We start from the raw sequence: 25,001 nt of genomic DNA, 5'->3' as shown, positions 1-25,001 counted from the left end.
CCTCCACCTCCAGCCCTGTGCTGGCATCTCCTGTGGGCAGAATCCAGCTTCCTCAGAGGTGTCCTTGAGAGCGGAGGTGGGCTCCTTGCAGAGGTCCCACAGGACAGCTCCACAGGAGACGCAAGTCCACCCTGCCCTCTCGGATTCGCCACCTACCAGTTTTGATTGCTAACTGCCCTCTCTAAAAAGAGGGCCTGGTGGCTGGTGTGTGGAACAGGGTTTGAAGGGGTCTAGCCTGGAAGGCACAGGGGTCCAGAGTGTGACCAGAGCACTGTCGTCCCCTCTGCTGGGCCAGGGACTGCTCTGAAATACGTTCATGGGCACCTCCACAGCCTGGCAGCGGGAACACTCCTGGGAGGCCAGGCCTCTGAACGGAGGCCCTGATCCAAGGTGCTGCCTCCTGGAGGCCCCTGGACAGGCCCTGCTGGCCAGCCGTCCCCTGGGCCTCCCTGTAAAGCAGCTGAAGCCTCCAGGTGTCTCTATCCCTCTAGCTGTGCCCAGAGAGCCTCCAGGGACCCGTGAACAAGGCAGAGGCCTGGCTTATCCAAGATAAGCAGAGCCACCTCTGTGGTTCCTCGTGGGATAAGCCTAGAAGGCTTATTGGGCTGGCCCGATTGCCATCGTGGGAAGAGCCTCTCAGGCTCTGGTCAGGACAGGGCTGCCCATGGTGCTGGGGTCACCACCTGGGCCTCTGGAAAAGCAGAGCCCCAGGCCTGCCTCCCCCACGCTGGCCACCTTGGTGCCTGAGTCAGGGCCTGCGCACCTGGCTGGGGATCCCCTCCGCATTGGGGGGTCAGGGTCTCATCCCCTCAAAACTGCCTTCTGTGCTGCGGTGAGCTTAGACCCTCTGTGCCCCGAGGACCCTGGCATGTGTAGCAGGGACCTGGTCATCAGTGCTAAGGGAAATGAAGGCCGGTGAGGAGCTGGTGGCTTGCACGAAGCCCTCCTGGGTGCTGAGGAGTGGACAGTCCCTCGAAAGGCTCTGTCCCTGCCCCACGGGCCTCCAGAGACAGGGCAGGCCCTGTGTCTCCTGGGGAGGGAGGGGCTGAAGCTGTGGCGCAGTGTCCAGGCTGCGAAGGTAAAAGGGAGGCGAAGAGTCAGCCGCTGCTGCTCCTCACCAGCCCAGGGGCGCTCTGGGCAGCTGAGCCCAGGGTGGCCGGGTCCTCGGATGCTTTTTCTAAAAGGAAGTCTCGAACCCCGACTTCAGCGTGCAATCTCCTGACCCTTCGCCTTTGGTAACTGGCTCGATCGTCCTAGAATGCAGCGAGGGCCTCACCAAGCAGTGGGGGTCTGGAGGCCCCCCGGTTTGCGATCTCTGGTCCACGCCCCTGATGCGCAGAGTCCATGACAAACTCCTCACATTTGTCAGGACCCCACGCACAGAGACCACCTCCAGCCCAGGACCTTCCCGGATTGTTGCCAGTTGGAGTTTGGTGTCTCCGTTCCTCTTTTATTGTGTCAGCTGGTCGGTTTCTGTGTGTCTGCCTGCACCTGTCCCCAGGACTGAGCTCAGTGACACCAAGATACAGAGTTAGTGCTCAGTCAGGGCTGGATGAATGCCAGACCGGGTTGACTCCGTGGGGAGCCCAGGCAGGGTGGGAGCCTGCGGGTGGCAGTCACTTGCTGAAGGTGTCCTTCAGGAGCGTGCTGTCTGAGTACGTGGCTGTGGTGGTGTGAGAGTAGCCCTGGAGGCTCCTGCCAACACAGCCCACCTGAACCTGTTGAACCAGCAGATCCTGGGGACCCTCTGGGGCATGGACTCCTGGGAGTTTGTCCTGCTAGCTCTCGGGAGGGAAGAGGCCCATTTGCTGGAGTTTGGGGGCACATGTGACGGGTTAGAGTTTCCTGTGCTGGAGATGCCTCCCTGGTGCCCACCCACCCCATTCTGAGGCTGGTGTGGTCAGAACCCCTCTCCCCCCAGCACCCGCCTGTGGCTCCTCTGTCACCTGAGCTGCCCTGTGGGTGGTGTCTCCTTTCACGTGTCCTTTCCCAGAACAGCCCATCCTAGACTCTCGGGATGTGAAGCATTGCAGCTCAGCCTTCGGGAGTCCTTGGCCTCTCGGCCCTGTGCCACCACCCTGGCTCGAGTCCCATTTTCCCTGGGCCGCTGTGGAGTTCCTTTTGGAGTGGGTGGGTGGGCTGTCTGTGTGCATCCCCCTTTCCCTGTTCCAGGGTCTCCACTGATGTCCCAGCCTTTGTCCATTTCTTCTGAGGGACTGTGGAACACTGGAGGTGCAAGACTGTCAGATACTTCACCACCTGGACAGGATAGGCCACCTGTAGATTGGCTAGGTGACTTGGGGACAGCTCGCAATACCTCCCAAATGGAAAATGGCTGGGTACAGTGACACACGCCTGTAATCCCAGCAACTGGGGAGGCTGAGGCAGGAGGATCACAAGTTTGAGGCCAGCCTCAGCAACTTAGTGAGACTCTGTCTCAAAATAAAAAGGACTGGGGATCCCTACTTACACCCATACAGGAAGTAACAAGAGTTGGCCAGAATGTGGAAAGACTGGAACCTTGTGCTTTGCTGGTGGGAATGTGAAGTCGGCAGCCACTGCAGGGGACAGGTTGGCATGGAAAACCCAGCTCAGTTAGACATAGGGTCTCAGAAGATCCAGCAGTTCACACCTAGGTGTGTATCCAAAAGAGGGGAAATGGCGGTTCAAACAGATACTTGGACAGGAAGTATGTTAACATCACCATTCAGGAGCCATGAGGTGGAAACAGCCCAGCGCCCCTCAACTGGACAGAGTGTGGTCTATGCCCACAAAGGAGTATCACCCACAAACAGGGGAACTGAGCTGGTTTCTGCTCTGGACTGAACCCAGAGTCTTTGCATGAGCACTGTAGCCCTGAGCTCTGTCCCCAGCTTTTTTCATTTTATTTTGAGACAGTCCTGCTAAGTGGCTCTGGGCTGGCCTCAAACTTAGAATCCTCCTGCCTTGGCCTCCCGAGTAGCATCCAGAACAGGCACAGCCAGAGGCAGCAAGCTGGCTGGTGGCCACTGGGGCTGGGGTGATGGAGGAATGACAGTGATTGCTTGATGAGTGTGGGGCTTCCTTTTGGGGCAAGGAGAATGTTCTGGGATTAGAGGTGAGAGTTGTAGGTGAAAGCTACTTTAAGAATACTTTAAGAAAGATCATGGGGGGCTGGGGACATAGCTCAGTTGGTAAGAGTGCTTGCCTCGCATTAAGGCCCTGGGTTCAATCCCCAGCACCACAAAAAAAAAGAGCGAGAGAGATAACAGGGGCTGGGCGCAGTGACACATGCCTGTAATCCCAGTGGCTCCGGAGGCTGAGGCAGGAGGATCACAAGTTCAAAGCCAGCCTCAGCAACTTAGTGAGGCGCTAAGCAACTCAGTGAGACCCTGTCTCTAAATAAAAGATTTAAAAAGGGCTGGGATGTGGCTCAGTGGTTAAGTGCCCCTGGACTCAATCCCCAGGGGCACAAAAAAAGAAAGAAAAAAAGGTAAAATGGAGCTGGGGGTGTCTAGTGTGTGCAAGACCAAGTTTGGTTCCCAGCACTGCAAAAAAAAAAAAGGGGGGGGGGGAGGAATGGTAAAATTTATGTCAAGTATATTTTACTATGATTTGAAGGAAAAAGGCCCCTTGCTCTGGAAGAAGGTGGGAGGACAGGGTCTGACCCAGGATAGCGACTTAGCGAAACACTGGAATCCACGTGTGCCTTTGTGGAAGAGAAATGCCCACGTGTGCACCCCTGCTGGGGCAAACTGCAAGGCCCCGTGGCAGAGGGGGAAATGAATGGAAGGAGGCGTAGGCTGCGATAACCACCACATTGGCCGTATCAGCAAAGGTCTTAGTGGGGTGTGAGTGGAGAACCTGGAAGGGAAGCACTGGCAGATGCAGGAGGGTGGTGGTGTTGGAGGCGGGGGCTTCTCGAATGTTCTTTATAACAGAACTCTGAGTGGGGAGGCACAGGGATGCGAGTCGGCTACTGAGGGGGCACAATGAACAGGTGGCCTGCAGCTTCCATCTCCAGGGGAGACCGTACAGAACGGGAGCAGAGGCCGCCCTCGGGGGCTTAAAATAGCGCCCTTGGCAAGCTGCTCCTACCCAGGAGGTGGGAACTTCAAGCTGCATCAGGACGCAGAGTGGGCGCTGGTGGCGGCTGCCAGGAATTCATGAGCCTCTCTCCTCCTCCAGACAGAGCCGGGCGGGGAGGAGTGTGTCTCAGATACGGAGAAGATGGCCATGGATCTCAAGGACCCCAACCGCCCCCGGTTCACACTGCAGGAGCTGCGGGATGTGCTGCACGAGAGGAACGAGCTCAAGTCCAAGGTCTTCTTGTTGCAGGAGGAGCTGGCCTACTACAAGAGGTGAGTGTCCCTGAGAACTGCAGGGCTGGCCTGGCCTGGACAGCCCCAGCGCCTCCTTTCTGGAGTTGCTGGAGTTCTGGTGCGGTTGCCTCCAGGGGTCGGCATCCGTCTGTGTCTTCAAGGAACCCCTTTCGGGCCAGAGCCTTACACACAAGCTCATCCTCTGTGCAGCTCGCCAGAGCACTGGCTCATTCACAGCTTTTCTGCTGTTAGGAGGAACACGGCAGCAAGACTTGGGGTAGCACCCCAAAACCACGCACCTTTCTTAATATTTTTGCAGCCAAAATAAGAGCATTTGTAGTAAATGAAGATTACAAGCAGCCTCATAGCCATAGCCATACATTTCGGCTATTGCCTCCAAATGAGTTACCAAAAAAAAAAAAAAAGAAAGAAAGACATATTCTTGGCTTTTGTGCTGCACCTGACTTGAGTCTCTGTCTGAGACCATCCCCCTCAAAGGCTCCTGGCTTCATATACACTGCTCTGCTTTTTTGTTACTCAAAATACACCAGGCTGTGGGCTGGGAATGGAGCTCGGTGGTAGAACACCTGCCTCGCATGTGCAAGCCCTGGATTGATTCCTCCAAGCACTGCAAAAAAAGAAAAAGAAAATCCCACCTTACTTGTTCCTGCCTCAGGATATTTGAACGTGCTGCTCCTGCTGTTAGGAAGGGATTCACTTGGCTTTCCCCATGGTTGACTTCTCATTATCCAGAGATCAGTCAAGTGTCACCTCCTCCTCACCCCCGTCCAAGGGAGTGCCCTCCTGGGTGCAGTAGCACATGCCTGGAGTCCCAGCAACCCTGGAAGCTGAGACAGGAAGATTGTAAGTTCGAAGCCAGCCTTAGCAACTTAGTGAGGGCCCGTCTCAACATAAAAAAAGGGCTGGCGCTCAGTGTTGGAGCGCCCTGGGTTCAGTCCCTGGCATTGATAAAACCATGGAGCAGCCTATTGCGCTCATGCCTTGCCCGATTCTGCTTGCTTCACGGCCCTTACACCCCCCACCCCACCCCCGCGTTCCTGTTCTTTAATGTGCTTGTTTTCCGTGGCAGACTATAAGCTATCTCACCGGGTGGACCAGAGGCCTGGTTGGTCTTGCCCCTGGCTATGTTCCCAGTTTCCAGCATTTAGAATGGAGCTTAGCACACAGTAGGTGCATAACACATATCTGTTGGTGGAAAAGCCAGAAGGAAGAACAGATGGGCTGGGATTGTAGCTCAATGGTAGAGCGCTTGCCTGGCACGTGGGAGGCACTGGGTTCAATCCTCAGCATCACATATAAATAATTAAAGTTATTAAAAAAAATAACTAATACTGGGAGATTTATGACTTCGCTGTGGGTTCAGAGATGGGTGGGATCATCTGGGTGAGACTGGAAGGCTTCGCGGAGGCGGCATTTGGACTGGGCCTGCCTTGCAGGTAGGGTAGTTCCAGGTCTGGGACTTCCGAGGTGTGGACTACTAGCCTCAGGCGGAAGAAACCCAGAGGTGTAGCAGGTTTTCGTAATGACAGGGAACAGGGAGCAGTTCTGTTTGGCTAGAGTCTGGGGAAATTGAAAATCAGGAGGCAAGATCCTTTCCCGAAATTCCTTATTCTCCCCTCCCTGACCCCCAAAATGTGTGCCCTCTCAAGACTGTCACGCAGGAACTTGTGGAATGTTCCACTTCTGCCAGAATTCTTGACTCATTGATCTCGTACCTCTCAACTCTTTCCAGTGAAGAAATGGAAGAGGAGAATCGGATACCCCCACCTCCACCCATTGCACACCCAAGAATGTCCCCCCAGCCGGAATCTGGCATTAGGAGACTGTAAGTGACACCCCTGGGCACGTGGGGCTCTCTGCACATTGCTCGCCATGAGGTCCATGGGTATCTGGACTCCCACCCTCAGGCACTGTTCTAGGGCCGGGCATGTCAATAACCACATCCTGCTGACATGTGCTTAACCCCTGGTCCGGCTTCCAATCTCGGGTTCCTCTCCCTGCCTGGACGCTGAGCTCCTTTGGGGGTCTCTAGGCAGAGAGGTCGGGTAGCACCAGGTCTTGGGGAGGCTTGGGCCTGAGGCTGAATGAAGCTCAGGCACTTGCTTGAGTGTGTCAGATGGGGCGGGATGTGGCTCAGCCATCAAGACCAGAGAATAAGTCGGGGGTGGGGGCTGGAGCATCTCAAGGGCTTGACCCTGGCTCTGAGGCGTCTGTGGGGCCTGGTCTGCCCTGACCATGCATTTCAGCAATGACTCATCCATTTAGCCCTGTCCCTTCACTAGGTATTCAGTGGTGCCAAATACATGCAGAGTCAGGCCTTGGTTGTTTGGGAGATACATAAAAAAGAGAGCAACCTGTCCCCGCCCTCAGCTAGACTTGAGGCCACTTAGATGGTTCTTGGAATCGCAGGGTCCACTTGAGATTCTGATGAAAGCTGACGGATCTTTTCCTTGGGAAAGACAGACGTGAAATGTTGTGTGCCATTTCAGGAGGTTTGTGGACCCCTGAGGCCCTGGAGCTAGAGGTCTATAGGGTGGCCTGTGCCAGCTGTATCTTGTAGGGGCCTCAGAGACCTTGCCGAAGGCTGGGAGGTAGAGCTCTATCCTGCCCATTTTGTGGCTAAGGAAACTTAGTCCTCTGCTTAGGGTTTTGTGACTGATAAGAGGCAGAGCTGGGGTTTGAACCCCAACCTGGCCCTCTCCCCCTAGAGGGCCTTCCTGGGCCTGGGCCTTCCAGCTTTTCCTCCGGCAGGAGAGGCCTCAGCTCTGTCCCTGAGCCCCAGCGGTAGTTTTGAGAAGGCAGGTGGTTGGATGTGCAGAGAGGAAGCCCAGCATCAGCATGTGTCTCCTCCTTCACGCTCCGGTCACCTGGGGAGTTCTTGGCTGGTTCTTAGCTGGTGGGTTGACCTAATGCAGGGCGTGTGCGGGTTTGTGCTGGACGTCTGCCTAGAACACAGTGCCCTGTTTAAGTTCCAGGCCCTAGTGGGCATGGGAGTGGAGGATGGCTTCCTGGGGTATCTGGGTTAACACCGGCTCCCTTCTTCCCAGCTACATGTAGCTTATTAGCTTGGCCCTAGATCTCTGCTGGATTCAGAGGTGGTATTGGTCTCCAGTTCTGGTTACAGATCAATATTTCCTAGGAATGAAGCATGGAGCCAGAAAATCTTCCTCTGAATTCCCCAACTGTTCTGACCATTTGATAATTTGTGATCTTCCATATTTATAACTGAAATTCAAGTAACTGAAGAAAATGAATTTGACTAAGTAACTACAATTTCCCAGCTTGCTCCAGCTTCAGGCTCAGCTGGATCCAGGCCTTTGACTTAGCGTCCTCTCTCTGGGCTCCCCCAGAAGGCAAGGTAGCAGCCATTGGTTCAGGTTCTCTTCCCAGAAGCTCCACAGAAATCACAGAACCAAGCCTCATTGGCTCTGACTGGTCACATGAGCATCCCTAAACCAATCACAGGGCAGCACATGGATTGCCAGGTCTGCACCCCCTTCTCCTCCCTGTTTGTATAGACCAAGATTGGGAAGAAGTGGGTCCCCAACAGGATCAGAGTGCTAGACAGAGGTACGAAGTCCCCTGTGGCTTCTCCTTGGGCACCGGGAGGCCTTCAGTCTTGGTTCTGTGTTCTTGGTGCCAGGAGAACTCTTGCTGCTGGCAGGGGTTCTTATAAGTCTTGGCTTAAGCTCTGGTGTTTGTGCCAGCCCCACTCGAGTGAGGACAAGCAGAGCCTATCCTATGTGCTTCAGTGGCCACAGCTTCTGGGTATCCCCTAGGGACTTTGCCAGACAGTTCAGGAGCCCCGCAGCTACCTAGGCTGAGGGAGGGGAGACCAGGTTCTGCATCCTTCCGTCATTCATCCCAGGTCTTTAAGGATCAGACCTCTCCAGCATCTCCAGGGCCTGTGCACTGCCCTCTGGGGAGCCTCTGGCCCATAAGTCTCAGAATTCCTTCCAGCTGGGCTTTCCTACTCCAGCACACCCCCACCCCTCCCAACAGGTAATGAAGAGTTGACTTTTGCCAGCCTCAAACTAGGTGAAATCCTGAGTTATCAGAATCACCCCGTGAACCCTCTTTCCATTAGCTCTTCTACCTGTGCCTGACCAGGCTGCCTGGCTGCCCTTCCCTTCCACGTGGCTTCATCCCTCGGCGCCTCTGTTCCTTTAGCTTATCCTCTGGTGCTGAGAGCTGCCTGGGGAGGCAACTGGAATTGGGAGCCCAAGAGAAGACAGAGAGGAACGACCTCGCACCGTGGGGTGCAGGTGGCCAGTCCCATGGCAGCCCCTGCCTTCTAGGGGTCACTGGGGGAGCCAGCTGGCACAAAAGGCTTTTGACCAGCCCAGCCAAGACACTGGTAGCCTTTGTCCTCCTCAAGGGACCGAGAGCTGTGGCCTGTGAGCCCAGAGGTTGGGAGGAGCCTGGGACAGGGAGGGATCTTCCCTGGGGCTGGGAACAGCAGTTCTTAAGATGGTTCTTAGCCGATGGCCTTTACCTCCCCCTCTACACTCATCTGGGCCTGGCTACTCTGCTGTCCTTGCCTTGCCATATTCCTACAGCTGTTGAGTGGACTTCACAGCTGGGTTCCAGCCCAGTCTTGTGCCCCTGGCCCAGTGTTCCCCACCTTTCACTCCCAGCTGTTGAGTAATGACCACCGAGGAGGCTATGAGACCTCACCAGCTAAGACCACTTGAACTAAAGTAGCCTCCACCCTGCCAGAGGCCCAGAGCTGGGACAGTTCTACCCATTTCTCAGATGAGGAAGGCAAGGCCCAGGGAAGGTATGGAAGTCCATTAGATCATGTTGCCACTGAGGTTTGGAGTCGGGCTGCTGAACCCCTGGCTTTTGTCTGTGCAAACCCCTCCCACATCCAGCTGTGGGCTGCCTGCCCAGGTCCCTTATCTCAAATATGCCATGAGTCAGAGACATCAGACTCGACATTTCTGGGCTGAACATAATAGGGGAACCAGAAACTCTGCTGCCAGTCAACAGCATGCCTGAAGATGGTCCAAGAAGAGCTTGTGACTGAGCAGCCACTGGCTGGAGGGGACGTTGGCACTGGTCAGAAAGGTCACGCGGGAGCCCCTGGTGACTTCAGACTCAGCCCCAGAGAGCATGGCAGCAGCGCCCCCTTGGTGTGGTCCCAGCCTCCGGTTCCTGCCCAGGCACAGGGCTGCTCTGCACTGGGGTAGGCCTCAGACTGCCCTGGAACAGGGTGCAGCCGCCGCATGGGGACCCCGGGGAAGTGAGGGCTCAGAACTGGCCCTGTGGAGCGGAAAGGCCGGCCTGGGAGCAGGTGGCCACACAGTCTTAAACAGGAGGGGAAGCAGCGCATTCTGTCCCTTTCCTCCCACCCGCCACCCCTCCTCGTTCCAGCCAGAAATAGCTGCTTCTCAGCCGCCCATTGTACCGCCTAAATGCCACCCTTAAAGCTGCATTTGGTTTGAGTCTTCCAGAATTATCTGGGGGGTGGGGGTGGAAAGCAGTTAAAACCAGCCACACCATGTCCAAGACACCTCCCTGTCGAGGTGGAGGCTTCTGCAGGGCAGTGCCTGGGATACTGCAGACAGGGGCTCCAGGTAGTGGTCCCAGCAGCCATACAGACAGGAACTCAGCCAGGACCCTTCAGGGGACCAGAGCCCCTTGACCAAGCCAAAAATGAGCCCAACATTTCCAGGTGGGCAGACAAACATCCACCTGGTGTCAGAGACACCTGCCACGTGTGTCCAGGGGGTGCCTGCTTGGGGCTCCCTGGCACAGATGGGCACAGAGTGGTATGTCCCAGAGCCACCTGTGTTGGGCAGCCTGGCTTCTCAGAATTGGGAGCATTTCTTTAGGCAAAGGTGTCCTCTGTTTTGGGTGTCATTGTGAATAATTATCTAGGTATTCTGCGACTGCCTGCTCCTCAGAGATGGCCTTCAAGCCCATCCAGACATACAGGAGTCCCCAGATAGCACTGGACAGAACTCTTTTATGTCTTCTCTCAGCCACCTATTAAAAAAAATCACCCTGGGCATGGTAGCACCCACCTTTGATCCCAGTGACTCCTGAAGCTGAGGCAGGAGGATCCAAGCTTGAGGCCAGCCCCAGCAATTTAGGGAGACCGTGTCTCAAAAAATATGGAGACATCAATTTTTTTGGAACCAGGGATTGATTCCAGGGCTGCTTAACCAATGAGCCACATCCCCAGCCCCTTTTGAATGTTTTATTTATAGATAGGGCCTCTCTGAACTGCAGTTGCTGAGGCTGGCTTCGAACTCACAATCTTCCTGCCTCAGCCTCCTGAGCCACTGGGATTACAGGTGCGCACCACTGCACTCAGCCTGTCTCTAAAATTTTACAAAAGGCCTTGGGAAGTATTTCAATGACAGAGCACCCCTGGGCTCCTGGCTGCCCCAAAAAGGAAAAAAAAATATAGCTTTTCACAATAAGCTCTGGAGGCCTGGAGTTGTCTTCATTTCTGTGTCCCAGCTGAAGGACAGATGAGCATTGGCTGTGGCAGTGGCCCACCCAGACGGGAAGACCCCCTAGGGTGGCACAGCTGCCTTGGCCCTCATCCTGCCGGCCAGCCTAGGAGCAGGGAGCCTGCAGCTCGCGGTGCTGGGGGAGGCTGGAAGCACCTTCGGCTCCCCCCACGCCCAGGCCTTCTGTCCCTCCCTGGAGGGACACTCTGTTCCCTCGGTGGCTATCATATTCCATGTTTTGTTGGGCTGCTGTAACAAAGTGCCACAGACGGGGTGGGGGGCTCAAATGATCGGCTCTCAGGTGTTCAGGCCAGAGCCCAAGATCAGGGTGTCAGCAGGCTGGCTCATGAGGACAGTCCAGGCTCCCTTCCCCTCTGTGGTCTGCTGGCCTCTCTGGCCGGCCATGGCATATACAGCCTGTGGTCACCCAGGGCTCGGCTTCCGAGACCACACGACAGCCCCTTGCTCAGGCTCGCATCCAAGTCGCTGCCTTTGAGGAGAACATTTGGGTTGGCCCGTCCTCCTGCAGTGCTGCCTCGCCCTACCTGGTGACATCCACCAGGGACCCCGTTTCTATATGAGGGTACATTCTGAGGTGCTGGGGAGCAGACGTCCACAGCTGGAGTGGGAAGGGGACACAGTTTACCCCTGACACAGAGGCGTGCGGCCCCGGGCCCGGCTGTCACTCCCTGTTCATCTTCTCCGTGTCTGTCTGTACTTCTCTGACCAGGATCTTTACAGCCATCATGCCCATGGTGGCAGCTGGACTGATTCTAGATGACCCCACGCTGCAGCCTGTGCGACGCCTCGTTTCCTTTGTAGGCACTGTGTGTGTTTGAGGTTCCATTTGACCTGTGCCTTGGGGGTGTGCTGAGGCTACTGCTGGGGCTGGCCTGTGTCCTCGGGTCACTTGAACTGCATGGCCGTCACCTGTGCGATGGCATCTGAAGTGGCCATCGAGCTACTGCTCTCTTGCCCCACCTGCACGCTGCCGCCCTGGAGTCTCGGCTCGATCACCCTTAATTCTTTTTATCTTTTCTGTTTTTGTTCTAAAAAAAACAAAACAAAACAAAACCAAAAAACACAAAACCACCTTGTCCACGATGCAGTAAAGAAGGTCCTTTGACTGACGGGTCAGTAAGCACCTCCCACTGCCATCTCCGAGTGCCACTAACCCGTGTTCTCCCTCCTCGTGGTGCCACGCTTCCTAAACCTCTTTGTTGTGCTGAGCCACGGGCAGCCACTGTTTGATCTTGTGACAGAAAGGAAAGCAGGGGGGCGGCTGCGGGGACCTCGCCATGCTGAGTGGCTTTCCTGCTTGCTTCCGTCGGCAGAGGCCAACGACAGGGTCACGCTGCGTTTCCGACAGCTCATTGCTGCAGTCCCCTGTGGAGTGGGACCACACACTCACGTGTCCTTGTGGAGAAGGGATCCCCTGTTTGCTAGGGAGAACATCCTGGGATACACTCGGGTTCCCCAGCTTTCTGATGAAAGAATACTTGATTCCTGGTAGAGGAGGCCCGGAGCGCCCGGTGAACAGAGACGTGAAGGTGTGAAGTCCCCATGGTTTGAGTCCTCTTCCTGCCCCCAGGAAACGTAAGACAGCTGTTATATTCTCTCTCACGGAGTTCAGAAAGGCGAGTAAGAACTTGCTGGCAACAGGAGGAATTCCGTTAGAGCTTGAAGTATTGATAGAGACCCAGGAGCTTAGAGCTTTGGGGATCCTCAAAAGGGGCCAGGTTCACGGGCCTGGGTCCTAGTCGCTGTTCATGCGATCTCGAAGCAGACTAATAGGTCTCTCCGCGAGCTCTGTGCTCTCTTCTGCCTCTGTCTCTCAGGTTCACTGTGATCCATATGCAGGAGTCACAGCCAGAGCTGGGCAGAGTGGCACAGGCCTGTAATCCAGTGACCCAGGAGGCTGAGACAGGAGGACCACGAGTTCCAGGCCAACCTGGGCAACTTAGGGAGACGGGAGACCCTGACTCTGGAAAAAAACCACAAAAACAAAAACTGGGATACAATTTGGTTTAAAGCACCCTTGGATCAATCCCCAGTACTGGGGGCGGAAAAAGAAAGAAAGAAAGACAAACTTCTTGGGCCAAGGTTGTGTCTGCCTTGCATGCTCAGGCCCTGGACTCCATCCCCAGCACTGCAAAGGGAAGACCCTGGGCCTGTGGTACCTGTCGGTGCTGTAGCTGGTTATAGCAACACATCCCCAGGGCCCATTTTGGAAAGTCCAAACCGATGTTTCCCGAATTTCTTTCACCTACTATATTCACACTGTGTTTCTAACCAGAGAACTCTGTGCCAAGATGTACTTAACACATTTTATTAGCCTAATTTTTCTTGAATACCTACATGAGCCTCATCCTAAGCAGTAAAATCTATGAAATCTGGGCTTTCAATGTGCGACTTCCATAGTCTCCCGATTGACATCACATAAACCCATAACTACTTCAATTAGGAGCACTCGCGGTGTACATCAGAATCACCTTAAATTCCACACACTTCAGGGACTCCTTTTAGGGCAGAGCGCTTGCCTGGCATGAGCAGGGCCTGGGTTCCACTCCTGGCACTAAAGAACAGAACCGAGATGTGTTCCCATAACTCTCAGTGTCCCCTGGTCCCCAGAAGGATCTCACACATTTCACATGTGCATGCCTTGCTCAAGCGGCCTCCAAGGTCTTGGGGCTGAATGCCATGCAGACGCCCCTGCTGCTTTCTAGAGAATCCTCTGACCTACCCTGTGACTTCTTCCTTATGTGGATTTGCCCCCATGTTTGCTGTGTGTCCCTGGCATTGTCAACAAAAAAAGACCACGTGCGGCAAAGGGCCGGCTCTCATTTCTGTCTCATTTCCCTTCCAAAAGGTTTAGCTTCTTCTCCAGAGATAAGAAGCGCCTGGCCAACACGCAGAGGAGCATGCACATCCACGAGTCCTTCGGCCAGTGGGCCAACACCCAGCGGGACGACGGGTACACAGAGCAAGGACAGGAAGCCCTGCAGCACCTGTGACTGTCACCCCTCCACCCGAGGGCCACAGACGTCCGCAGGCCACACCGGCTACCAAACTGAAGGGAGCCCACTGAACCCCAGCCAGGGGCCGCTGGCCTACGCCCCAGTGCAGACGAGCCCTCAAAATGAACCCCTCAGACAAACTGTGTGCTTTGGGGGTGGACATTGAAAAACTGATGCCAAACCCTAAAGAAATGTCTATTTATATCCAGGGCTTTTGCCGTTTATAATAGATGACTTTGACCCCTTAGGATATATATTTAATATTCCCGTGGACTGAGACCAGACTTTGCGTTAACCTTAGTAACAAGCTTCTTTAAGCCAAATACATCACTTGCCATTGTAACTGCTGTTTGCTTTGCCTTATATGAAATTCTAGGTGTAGAGGATTTATCATCACTTTTGTGGGAGGCAGTAAGAGGCGGCTCGTGTTATCATGAGACCGTCGTGGTGATAAAAGATTGCAGAGAGCGTACTGACTGGACAGCCAACCTGATGTCCCCGGGTGAGCTGCCCAGCTCAGACATAAAGCAACAGGACAATTTTGCAAGAGCCGGCAGTTGCTCCTCCTAAGTCCAGAGCATGGGGCCACATCCAAGGCCATGCACCTTGAGCCCGCTGTCCTGACTCAACAGTTGCTAAGGATGAGGTGCTAGAACATCTCGTGTGTGGGTTTTGTTTTTTTTCCCTTCCTTTTAATGGCATCTTTTTTCTTCTGTGTTCACTGGGTTTAGCATCCTGCAAAGAAAGCAAATGTCTCCAGACTGGGAGCAGGGTGCCGTAGCCTAGGCGATGCAGGAAGACAGGTGGGGTAGCAGAGGAAGGCTGAGGGGGGGAAGGGGCAGGTGGCTTGGGACTGCACACCTGGCTCACAGCTGCAGTGGCCAGCTGCCTTGGCTGCCCCTGAGCAGATGGGCTGGCTCACATGGCTTTTCTCCACCTGTGGAACACCTGGTGTACAGGGCGAGGTGTTCAGGGATCCAGAAAGGCAGCACTGCCTAAGAGCATTCAAGGATATCTGACAGGTGGGGCCATTCTGTGCATTCAGTAGAGTCTCTGTGAGGTGGATCTGCAGGATCTAAAGAGCCTCTGCTGTGGAAATGATTTGGATGGGATATGTAGTTGCTTTAGAGCAGTGGTTCTCAAACTGGCCTGCACCTTAGAACAGTTAGTGTTTATTCTCAAAGAGTGTAGGAGCATGGCCAGGTGCAGTACTGTAATCCCAACAGCTCAGGAGGCTGAGGCAGGAGGATCACAACAAGTTGGAGGCCAGCCCCAGCAGCTTAACAAGATCCTATCATCTCAAAATAGAACAAAAGAGGCTGGGGATGTGTCTCAGGACCAAAAAAAAAGGAGGGCTTGGGGATGTGGCTCAATGATAAAATACCCCTGAGTTAAAGTTAAATTTTGGTTAACACATTTTTTTTCTTTACATAACACATATACACACCTTGGGATGAATGTGTAACTCTAGTGTTAAATTATTTATGTTGGATGAAATCTCTTGAATTTCAAGAACCTAAACTCTCAGAGATACCGCCATAAGTAAAAATGCTAAATGTCACTTTTTTCAAAATTATGTGAGCGGTATGGTATTTATTTAAGTCCACAGAAATTAACGCCAGTAGATCTGGCTCTCAAACCCACCAGAAGCCAAATAACCAGAAAAGGGAGATTCAGCCCATTAGAACAAGCCACAGTGCCTTCGCTGATCCTGACCCCTGTGTTCTTCACTTCATTCTGTGTAGCTTGACCTTTCAGAGAGCCATGAGACTGCCACAGATCACAGCCCCACAATGCTGGGGTTTAATTTTAAATCCCAATCAGAAGAAAACATAGGGTTCAGCAGTTTGTGCTAGAATTTACCTTTGAGAGTGCCCAGATGTTTGGACTGGTGTTAGTATTAAGTCCACGTATCCTCTGCAGCTGGCACTCTCCCATCCCTTTGAGCGTCTTACGTGTTACTAGGGACTGGACCAGAGTTCACTCCCACTGAGCCACGTCTCCAGCCTGGTTTGTCTTTTGTTTGAGACAGGATCTTGCTAAATTTGCAGTCCTGTCACAGGCTCATTGGGAGCCACCATGCCCAGCTCTATCCTACTTTTAATTCAATTCAACCAACACTTGGGCTATGGATAAAAAAACAGAAAAGGACCAGGAGTGATGGCGAATGCCTGTGATCCCAGATACCAGCAAGGCTGAAGGAAGCAGGAGGATCGCAAGTTGGAGGCCAGGCTCAACAACTTATTGAGGCCCTGTCTCAAAATATACTGGGATGTGACTTAAAAAGGACTATGATATGGCTTAGCAGTAAATGCCCCTGGGACTCAATCCACAGTACTGAGGAAAAAATAAAAAAAGATATAATTTATTCTGACCAGATCAGGGTCCCAGAGTCTCAGATCAATGTGAAGGACTGTGAGCCATGCCCTCCTTTTGCCCCACACTCAAGATCATTTCAGAGGGACTGGGGCTGCAGCTCAGTGGTGGAGCTTTTTTTTTTTTTTTTTTTAAGAGAGAGAGAGAGAATTTTCTAATATTCATTTTTCAGCTCTCGGTGGACACAACATCTTTATTTTATTTGTATGTGGTGCTGAGGATTGAACCCAGCGCTGCGCACATGCCAGGCAAGCGTACTACCACTTGAGCCACATCCCCAGCCCAGTGGTGGAGCTTTTGCCTAGCATGTGTAAGGCACTGGGTTCAATCTGGCAGCTCATTAAAAAATAATAATAAAAATAAAATAAAATAAAATGAAAGTATTGTGTCCATCTACTACTAAAACAAATTTTTAAATTAAAAAAAAAATAAACAAAAGTACTGTGCCCATTTACAACCAAAAATTAAAAAAAAAAAAAAAAAAAAACAAACTCAGGGCTGGGGCTGGGGCTGAGCCATGGAGTGCTCACCAAGCACATGCAGGGTGCTGGGTTCAATCCTCAGCACCATATAAAAATAGAGATATTGTGTCCAACTATAACTATAAAATAACATTTTTAAAAAGAAATTTCAAAGAGAAAATCAAGACAAATTCTCTACAGGCAAATGAAAGCTCACAAGAGCCTGTTGTACAAATGTGACCAGCAGCAGAACTGCTTCTCCATCCTGTTAAATAACAGTGATTGGTGGGGATATGGCTCAGGGAAAAGCGTTTGCCCAGCAGGTACCAGGCCTTGGGTCCCATTCTCAGCACTGCCAAAGACAAGACGAAACTGTGTCTTTAGAAAGAGGTGGTGAAGGGCTGAGGCTGGGGCTGGGGCTGAGTGGTTGAGAACTTGCCTAGCAAGTGTGTGAGGCACTGGGTTCCTTACCACATATAAATAAATGAATAAAATAAAGATCCCCATCAACAACTAAAATATATTTTTTTTAAAAAAGGCAGACTAAAGAGGTGGTGAAGGTGACAGGTGCAGAACACCACCTTGAACCTCGGCTCCGGCCTGGAAATACCCGGGCTCCAAACTCCATCATCAATAAGCTTTATTCGTGCTTTATTGAGTACAGCCTGCCCCTGTCCCCTGTCCCGTCCCCCACCGGGCCTCTACTTGCTTCGGTCCCTCTTCTCCCTCCCCCTGGGCCTGTCCTCCCTGGGGTCCCGCTCCCAGTCGTTCTCAGGCCACGCCCTGGCTGGCTCTCTCTCTGGCCACCTCTTCTCCCGGCCCCTGTCGTGGTCCCGGTCCCTGGCCCTGGACTCCCAGTGTCGCTCCCGGGACCGGGACCGCTCCCTCCGGTCCCGCTTGCCCTCTCGGTAGAGGTCGCCCTTGACCACCGGCAGGTTGATGGGCTTCCGGAAGGGCCGGTCGCGCCCCCCGAAGCGCAGCTGCCCCGACTCCTTCTTGCCGCCCAGGCCGCCGCCCAGCCGCCGCGGCACCCAGCCCCGCAGCGTGCGCTCCAGCTCGTAGTCCACGAAGAGCTCGCGCTGGTCCACCAGCAGCCCGTCGGCGTCGCGGTAGGCCTTGAGCAGGGCGCGCTCCTCCCGGAACTCGATGAAGGCGTAGCCCTTGGAGAAGCCGGTCACCAGGTCCCTCACCAGCCGCAGCCGCCGGATGTCGCCGTAGCGCGAGAACACCTCCCTCAGCTTGTCCTCCTTGGTCTGCAGGTTCAGCCGGGCCACAAACAGCGTGAGCAGCGGGTCCCCCGTGACGCCCTTGTTGGGGACGTACCGGGCCAGCATGGCCCTCCACACAGCGCGGTCGTGCGGGTCCTCGTCCGTGCCGTCGATGCTGCCCGCCTTGAGCGGGTCATACTCCTTGGCGATGGGCATCCAGTCGTTCATGATCTGGGGGAGACAGGCGGTGAGGGCCATGCAGCCCGGGCAGCGAGAGCTGCCAGTCCCCCACCCAGTCAGAGCCCAGGGCGTGAGCCTGGTTCCCCCACAAAGGGACACTGACACTGCTCCGTGGTGTGGCCCACGGTCCCAGACCCTCCACTGCCTGGGACTGGGTGAGAGGGCAGGCAAGATGGCCCACGCTTGAAATCCCAGCGCCCAGGAGGCTGAGGCAGGAGGATCGAGCTCAAGGTCACCCTGGGAAACTCAGTGGTAAAGTAACCCTGGGACTTGCATTTATTTATTTTTTATTTTTTTTTTTATTAAAATAAATCAATTTACAAGGTGGCCACAGGAGGCTGAGAGGGCAGCTCAGGAGTAGCCCAGATGGCAGGCTCCTCTGCTCCCCAGGAACCTGGGATCTCCTCTTGACTCTATTATCCCAGGAGCCCCGGAACTGACTACAGGGAACTTTCACTGGTGGGCACACCGCAGTTGTCAGTCACTCTGATGGGTGACAACTGACTCTAGGGATGCCTGCTGTAATCCTAAGGTCAGACCTGGCTAACACTCACATAACCCCCTCCTCCAAAACCAGGACTCTGTAGCCTGTCCATGGTCATTCAACCTGATGACATCTTCCCATAATATTAAAATGATGTCTATAAAGTTTCTCCTCTTACTCAAGTTTTCTTCAAGAATCTTTTTGCTTTGCTTGTTCAGTTGATGGGGTGAGTAGGGGCAGTGACCAGTTGCTAATGGGGTACACTGTGGAACTGCTCCCCCAGTAAAAAGCTGAACACCCACAGAATAAACTCAAAGCCAAGGGCACTGCACTTGAGGCCTCTGGCCTGGCTCACACTCTCACCAAACCCCATTACAAAGCCTCTGCACACCTAGAAGGCTTGCTCCTGGATGCACCTAGTCCTCAGCTCCTCTCTGCCCTGTGCAGCTGCCCTGCAGGGAATATTTCCTTCCTTTCTGCCTCCCACACATCCACTTTTAGAAATCCCACTGATCCTTCCAAGTCCAGCTTCAAACTCCCCCCACAGAGCAAATGTGCCTCCCCCGGCTCCCGGGACCCCTCCTGGACTGACTGTTCTGCCCCACGCACAGTGAACACCCTTGAGTTTATTATCTCCAGGTCCTAGGACACTTCCTGTTGAACACTGGGGAACTGAACTAACTGCCTTCCAAGTTAAACAAAAGGGCCCATCACTGAGAATGGAGAGGGAGCACACTGTGCCACACACCACCAGGCGGTGGAAGGAGGAGGGTCCCGCCTGTCGTCATCAACAAGCAAGTGGAAGACAAGCAAGTGGAAGCCAGGCACTGTGGCCATGCTGCCAATCCCACCACTGGGTAGGGTGGGGCAGGAAGATCGAAAGTTCAAGACCACCCTCAACAATTCATGGAGGCCCTATGTCAAAATACAAGGAACTGGGGATGTAAGCTCAGTGGTTAAGTGCCACTGGGTTCCCAGCACTGAAAAAAATTTTAAAAGTCAAGCAACTTTGGAGAAGATGCTTCTCTGGTTATCTTAAACAGTAAAGGATGATAGACCTTGAGGGCATCAGAAGGCACAGAGGACAGGAGTGAGACATTTGCAGTCCTGTTCTGGCTCTGGCTCACTGTCTTTTCTCTCATGGATAGAATTTCTCCACGTGAAAACAGAAGAGATGGAGCTATGGTATTTTGGTCCCAATATTCTGGTATTTGGTCTATAAAGACCCCTTATCTACTGGGCCTGATATTCCTGGAGTTTAGTCTTATTCCCCATTCCATCACAGGGTTGCAGGAAAAAACTATGATGATTACAGATTAGTCCAACACTTAACAGGTGCCAAGCACTGTGCTAAACCCTCCTCTCAGCTCTCAGCAACAGCATGTAGGTAGGCACCGCTGTCACCATCCTGTCAGATGAGAAGAGCTGGACACAACCAGGCACCCTGGCACACACCTATGATCCCAGCAGCTGGGGAGGCTGAGGCAGGAGGATCACAAATTCAAAGCCAGCCTCAGCAACTTAGTGAGGCTTTGAACAACTTAGTGAGCCGTGTCTCTAAATAAAATATAAAATAGGAGTGGGGACGTGACTCAGTGGTTAAGCAGTGCCCCTGGGTTCAATCCCCAGTACTAAAAAAAAATAAAATAAAAAAAAATAAAGACTATTACCCCAAGTCATAAAGCTAAGTGGTGGCCCAGTGAGGGGATCTGAACCAGGAGCTTTGAACCAGGAGCTGTGTTGAACTCCAGAGCTTGAGCTCTTGACCATTTGCTCAGGGGGCTTTCATGAAAGATAAGGCTTTGGAGATTGGAATGAAGAAAATCCATCAGGATTCTGGGTGTTGGAGACTGAGATCCATGATCCACCTCCAACCCCAGGAGGAAAAGAACCCCTCCTCATGCAATATAAAAAAACCATGTCCATGGGCTGGGATTCTTATAGCTCAGTTGATAAAGTGCTTGCCTTGCATGCACAAGGCCCTGGGTTCAATCCCCAACACTACACACACAAAAAGAAGTCACAAGGATCCACCAACTAAACTTAAATTATTGGGGTTGGGGATGTGGCTCGGTGGTATAGCTAGTCTAGCACGTGTGGGGCCCTGGGTTTGATCTTCACCTCAGCACCATATAAAAATAAATAAAATAAAGGTACTGTGGCCAACTATTCCTAAAAAATATTTTTTTAAAAAACTTACATTATCGTACATAGTGACAGCTCCTGTTCCAAGCTTTAAAATTACTTAAAATTAAAATCTAAAGAATGATAAAGAATTAAGCACAAGATTTGTTCTGTCTCATCTGCATGTTTTTATCAAATACAACAGCAGCCTGCACTGTTCATAATACAATACGATATTTCTAATTGTATGCAGCATCGCAGCATTATACTGAGATCTCCTGCAATAATCTCCTTGGATTTTTACATTCTGGTCAGGGGAGAGATTTGAGAGAGGAATGATGGGGTGGAAGTGGATGGGGCAATTAACCGTCAAAGGCAAAAATATGGGAAAACGACAAAAAGCACTAGGTTGGAAGTCAGACTCTCAAGGCCTAAGACCCAGTTCTACCATGTGGTGCCAAAACTTAAAATTTATTTAAAAATTTGAGAATCGGAATTATTATCTATAAAACGCGTCTACACGCCACGTCACTGGGTTTTTGCGGACTGGATGGTATCAAAGAAAGTGCTTGTTTATAAGATATTATAACACAAATCAAAGTTTTGTTCTATACAAGTCTCTCCTTCCAGGGTCTTGGGATGAGCCAAAGCCCCGCTCCCGCCGACAGCTCCGGGCATGCGCAATGACGCTGGAGAAGCACGGGCGGAAGTCGGAGTGGGACGGCCTGCGCCACACTGCCAGCGCCCCCATTCCCTCAGCCACCACCTCAGCCTGGCTGGGTCCTCCGACCCCTCACCTCCTGAATGGGCGCAAGGAGGAAAGGGCCACCTTTCCGCTCCAGTTCTCGCCCCTCTGGCCCGCAACGCAGCTTCTGAACTGTCCCCCTTTGCCAGGTTTCAACATGGCGCCGCGCACCTCGGCGGCCACAGCATCCCCACAGAGTCCCTCTTCTTTCCCTCGGACGCGGGCCCGTCCCTTCGTAGGCTCCCACTCACCTCGGCACAGCTCCGGCTCGCGGAGACCTTCTCAGACACCGAGATAGATATGCCCCGACTCCGGGCAAAGGAAGCTTCCTGATGCCGGCCTCGACCAGACGTCTACGTTGCCATCCGCAGATTCGTCAGATGCTGTTTTCCTTTTGCCGTTTTAAGACGTCCCGTCACCTGCATTGGACCTCAGGGGCGGCTATCTTGCGATGAGATTGCACTTTCATTTGTTTCTTTTTTTCTTTTCTTTTCTTTTTTTTTTTTTACACGAAAACAAAAAATGCTTAATTGACCAGTTGCTATAGCACCGAATGTGCAGTTAGTTTTTTCTGGGAACGGCTTAGGCTCACGTGTGGTTATGATGATTTTTAATGAGCCCCGTTGGCATGAAATTTTATACACGGTCCCAGAGGTTTCATAATCCCTGCGTTACCGAAAGCTCGGTCCTTGTCCCCATGCCAATCCAATAAGGAGGATACGGTTTTGAGAAACAGGAAAAAGAAGGTTTATTGCTTTGCTAGCAAAGAAGAAACCCCAGGACTCCTGTCCCAAAGGCTGGGATTCTCCCATCAGCAAGAACAGGGGTCTTTTAAAGAGGTGACTCAGAGAAAATGAGATTAGGGAGGAGAAGGTTAAGGAAAAGAAGATCAGGGAGGAGGTCAGGGAGAAGATTGTTGGGAAAAAGAAAAAACATGTAAGTTTCAAAGCATCTAGTGAACCCCTGTTACACTTGGACTTAATAAGTTCACTTTCCACATAAGTAGAACAGTATTTTTTTTTTCCTTTAAACCGGGAAGGGCTCTACCACTGAGTTACATCCCCAAATCTTTCTATTTTTATTTTTATCAATTATTTACTTACTTATTTTTGGTACTGGGGACAGACCCCAGGAACTCTTTACCATTAAGATACCGCCCTAGCCTTTTTAATTTTTTATTTTGAGTCAGGATCTGGCTGAGTTGCTAAGGCTAGTCTCCAACTTGTGATTCTCCTGCCTCAACCTTCCCACGTCTTTTGAGATTACAAGCATGCCACAGTGCCGGGCTCCCTGATGATTTTTGTAAGAGCACAGAAAACCCCTGCAGTAAGAAGCCCAGTTTAATAAATATGTACAATTATGTGTCAAGTTAAAAATTTAAAAATTGGGGGGCTGGGGATGTGGCTCAAGCGGTAGTGCGCTCGCCTGGCATGCGTGCGGCCAGGTTCGATCCTCAGCACCACATACAAACATGTTGTGTCCACTGAAAACTAAAAAATAAATATTAAAAAATTCTCTCTCATTCTCTTTCTCTCTCTCTCTCTCTCTAAAGAAAAAAATTAAAAATTGCATTTAAAAAGGAAGGAGGAGCTAAATTTAAAACCCAGGGTGAGAGGGAGTAGATATAATTAATATCTACATGGGCTGGGGTTGTGGCTCAAAGATAGAGCACTTGCCTAGCATGTGTGAGGCACTAGGTTCGATTCTCAGCACCACATATAAGTAAGTGAATAAAATAAAGGTTCATCAATAACTGAAATATATTTTTTAAAAATAATTAATATCTTGGGACTGAGGTTGTAGCTCAGCACCTGCGAGACCCTGGTTTCAATCCGCAGCTTCACATAAAAAAAAAAAAAAAAAAGTGGAATAAAGGTATTGTGTCCAACTACAACTAAAATATAAATATTAAAAAATAATAATATCTACAAATTATTAGAAATAATATCATTAAATATTTTTAAAATCTATTTTTAAAAATCTACAAATCTATTTTTATTTTTATTTTTTTAAATATTTTTTTAGATGTTGATGGACCTTTATTTTATTCATTTATTTATATGTGGTGCTGAGAATCGAACCCAGGGCCTCACACATGCTAGGCAAGTGCTCTACCACCAAGCCACAACTCCAGCCCCTACAAATCTATTTTTAAATACTACAAATATCTACAAATTATTAGAAATAATATATTATAATTAATTATATTTTTTAAAAAAAATAGCACACAGTGATGGGATTTGTTGTTACATATTCATACATGAACACAATATAAAAATATGGTTTGGTGAATATCCTTCCCTAGCCCTTCCGGCTTCCTCCCTTTGTCCCACCCCTGGTCCCTTTCCTCTGCTGACCTCCCTTGGATTTTCACAATGGATAGGTCTTATATCAGTTATGCTGTTTCTTTTTCTTATTTTTTGAGAGCAGGGACCAAACCCTACGCCTTGCACCTGCTAGGCAAGCACTTTTCACACCCACTGCTCATCTACGCTTAATTTTTCCACATTATTTTATTGTGCATAATAGTACACAGTGATAGGGACTAGGGTTGTAGCTCAGTGGTAGAGCACTTGCCTAGCCAGTGAGGCACTGGGTTTGATTCTCAGCACCACATATAAATAAATAAAATAAAGATCTATCAATAACTAAAAAATATTTTCAAAAACTAGCACACAGTGATGGGATTTATTGTTACATATTCATACATGCACACAATATAAAAATATAGTTTGGTGAATACCCTTCCCCAGCACTTCCCCCTCCCTCCCTTTCTCCCAGCTCTGGTCCCTTTCTCTACTGACCTCCCTTGGATTTTCATGAGATCCCTGTCCCCTCACTCACCCACCACTACCTATGGGTAACCAGCTTTCCATATGCTTTCTTTTCCTGTGTTCTCTCTAGCTTCCATATGTGAGAGAAAACAAGACCCCTGACCTTCTAAGTGTGACTTATTTCACTTGACATGATGGTCTGTAGTTCCACCCATTTTTATGCAAATGATACAATTTCATTTTTCTTCATGACTGACTAAAACTTCATTGTGTACCCATTCCACATGTTCTTCAGCCATGTTTTCATTTATGGACACTTTGGCTGGTTCTGTAGTTTGGCTATTGTGAATTGTGCTGCTGTAAACATAGGTGTGCAGGTATCTGTAGCATGATGACTTTAATTCTTTAGGATAAATACCAAGGAGAGGTACAGCTAGGAGTCTTTGGGAGAACCTCCATGGTGATTTCCGTAGTAGCTGTACTTTATTTACAATCCCACCAACAGTGTGAATGTGTTCCTTTTTTTTTTTTTTTCTCCCCTTTTAGAGAAAGAGAGAGAGAGAGAGAGAGAGAGAGAGAGAGAGAGAGAGAGAGAGAGAGAGAGAGGGAAAATTTTAATATTTATTTTTTAGTTCTTTGTTTGTATGTGATGCTGAGGATCGAACCTGGGCCACAAGCATGCCAGGCAAGCATGCTACCGCTTGAGCTACATCCCCAGCCTATGTGTTCCTTTTCTTTACAAACACTCCAGCATTTATTATTGTTGGTTTTTTTTTTTTTTTTACT

At 51.3% G+C, this 25,001-nt stretch overlaps 2 protein-coding genes across 3 annotated transcripts in view; one reads left to right on the top strand and one right to left on the bottom strand.

Moving 5' to 3' along the window:
* The window catches only part of Rilpl1 (Rab interacting lysosomal protein like 1), a 33,432-nt gene extending 19,286 nt beyond the window's left edge, over window positions 1–14,146 (top strand). The window contains exons 5-8 of one of the 2 annotated variants that reach the window (XM_005329556.4): window positions 4,168–4,340; window positions 6,055–6,147; window positions 11,517–11,604; window positions 13,656–14,146. In XM_005329556.4, the coding sequence (XP_005329613.1) occupies window positions 4,168–4,340; window positions 6,055–6,147; window positions 11,517–11,604; window positions 13,656–13,661 (360 nt within the window). In that variant the 3' untranslated portion in view covers window positions 13,662–14,146. The remainder of the gene's footprint in view (window positions 1–4,167; window positions 4,341–6,054; window positions 6,148–11,516; window positions 11,605–13,655) is intronic. The other variant, XM_005329555.5, reaches the window with a different exon arrangement.
* A 3,117-nt stretch (window positions 14,147–17,263) lies between these two features.
* Window positions 17,264–22,140, bottom strand: Snrnp35 (small nuclear ribonucleoprotein U11/U12 subunit 35). Its single transcript, XM_005329557.5, has 2 exons — window positions 21,693–22,140; window positions 17,264–18,079 (listed from the first exon to the last, which is right to left on the bottom strand). Exon 2 carries the CDS (start codon window positions 18,074–18,076, stop codon window positions 17,342–17,344), a length of 735 nt encoding a protein of 244 aa, XP_005329614.1. The 5' UTR covers window positions 18,077–18,079; window positions 21,693–22,140; the 3' UTR covers window positions 17,264–17,341.
* Between the last annotated feature and the right edge of the window lie 2,861 nt (window positions 22,141–25,001).

The sequence above is a fragment of the Ictidomys tridecemlineatus genome, chromosome 2 (genome assembly GCF_052094955.1).
Source record: "Ictidomys tridecemlineatus isolate mIctTri1 chromosome 2, mIctTri1.hap1, whole genome shotgun sequence".
NCBI lineage: Eukaryota > Metazoa > Chordata > Mammalia > Rodentia > Sciuridae > Ictidomys > Ictidomys tridecemlineatus.
Note: the sequence above shows the minus strand (reverse complement) of the source record. Positions and strands in the feature narration are given on the sequence as shown.

Excerpts from the sequence above, each read along its gene's own strand:
- Snrnp35 (XM_005329557.5), bottom strand. The coding sequence starts at position 18,076 with ATGAACGACTGGATGCCCATCGCCAAGGAGTATGACCCGCTCAAGGCG.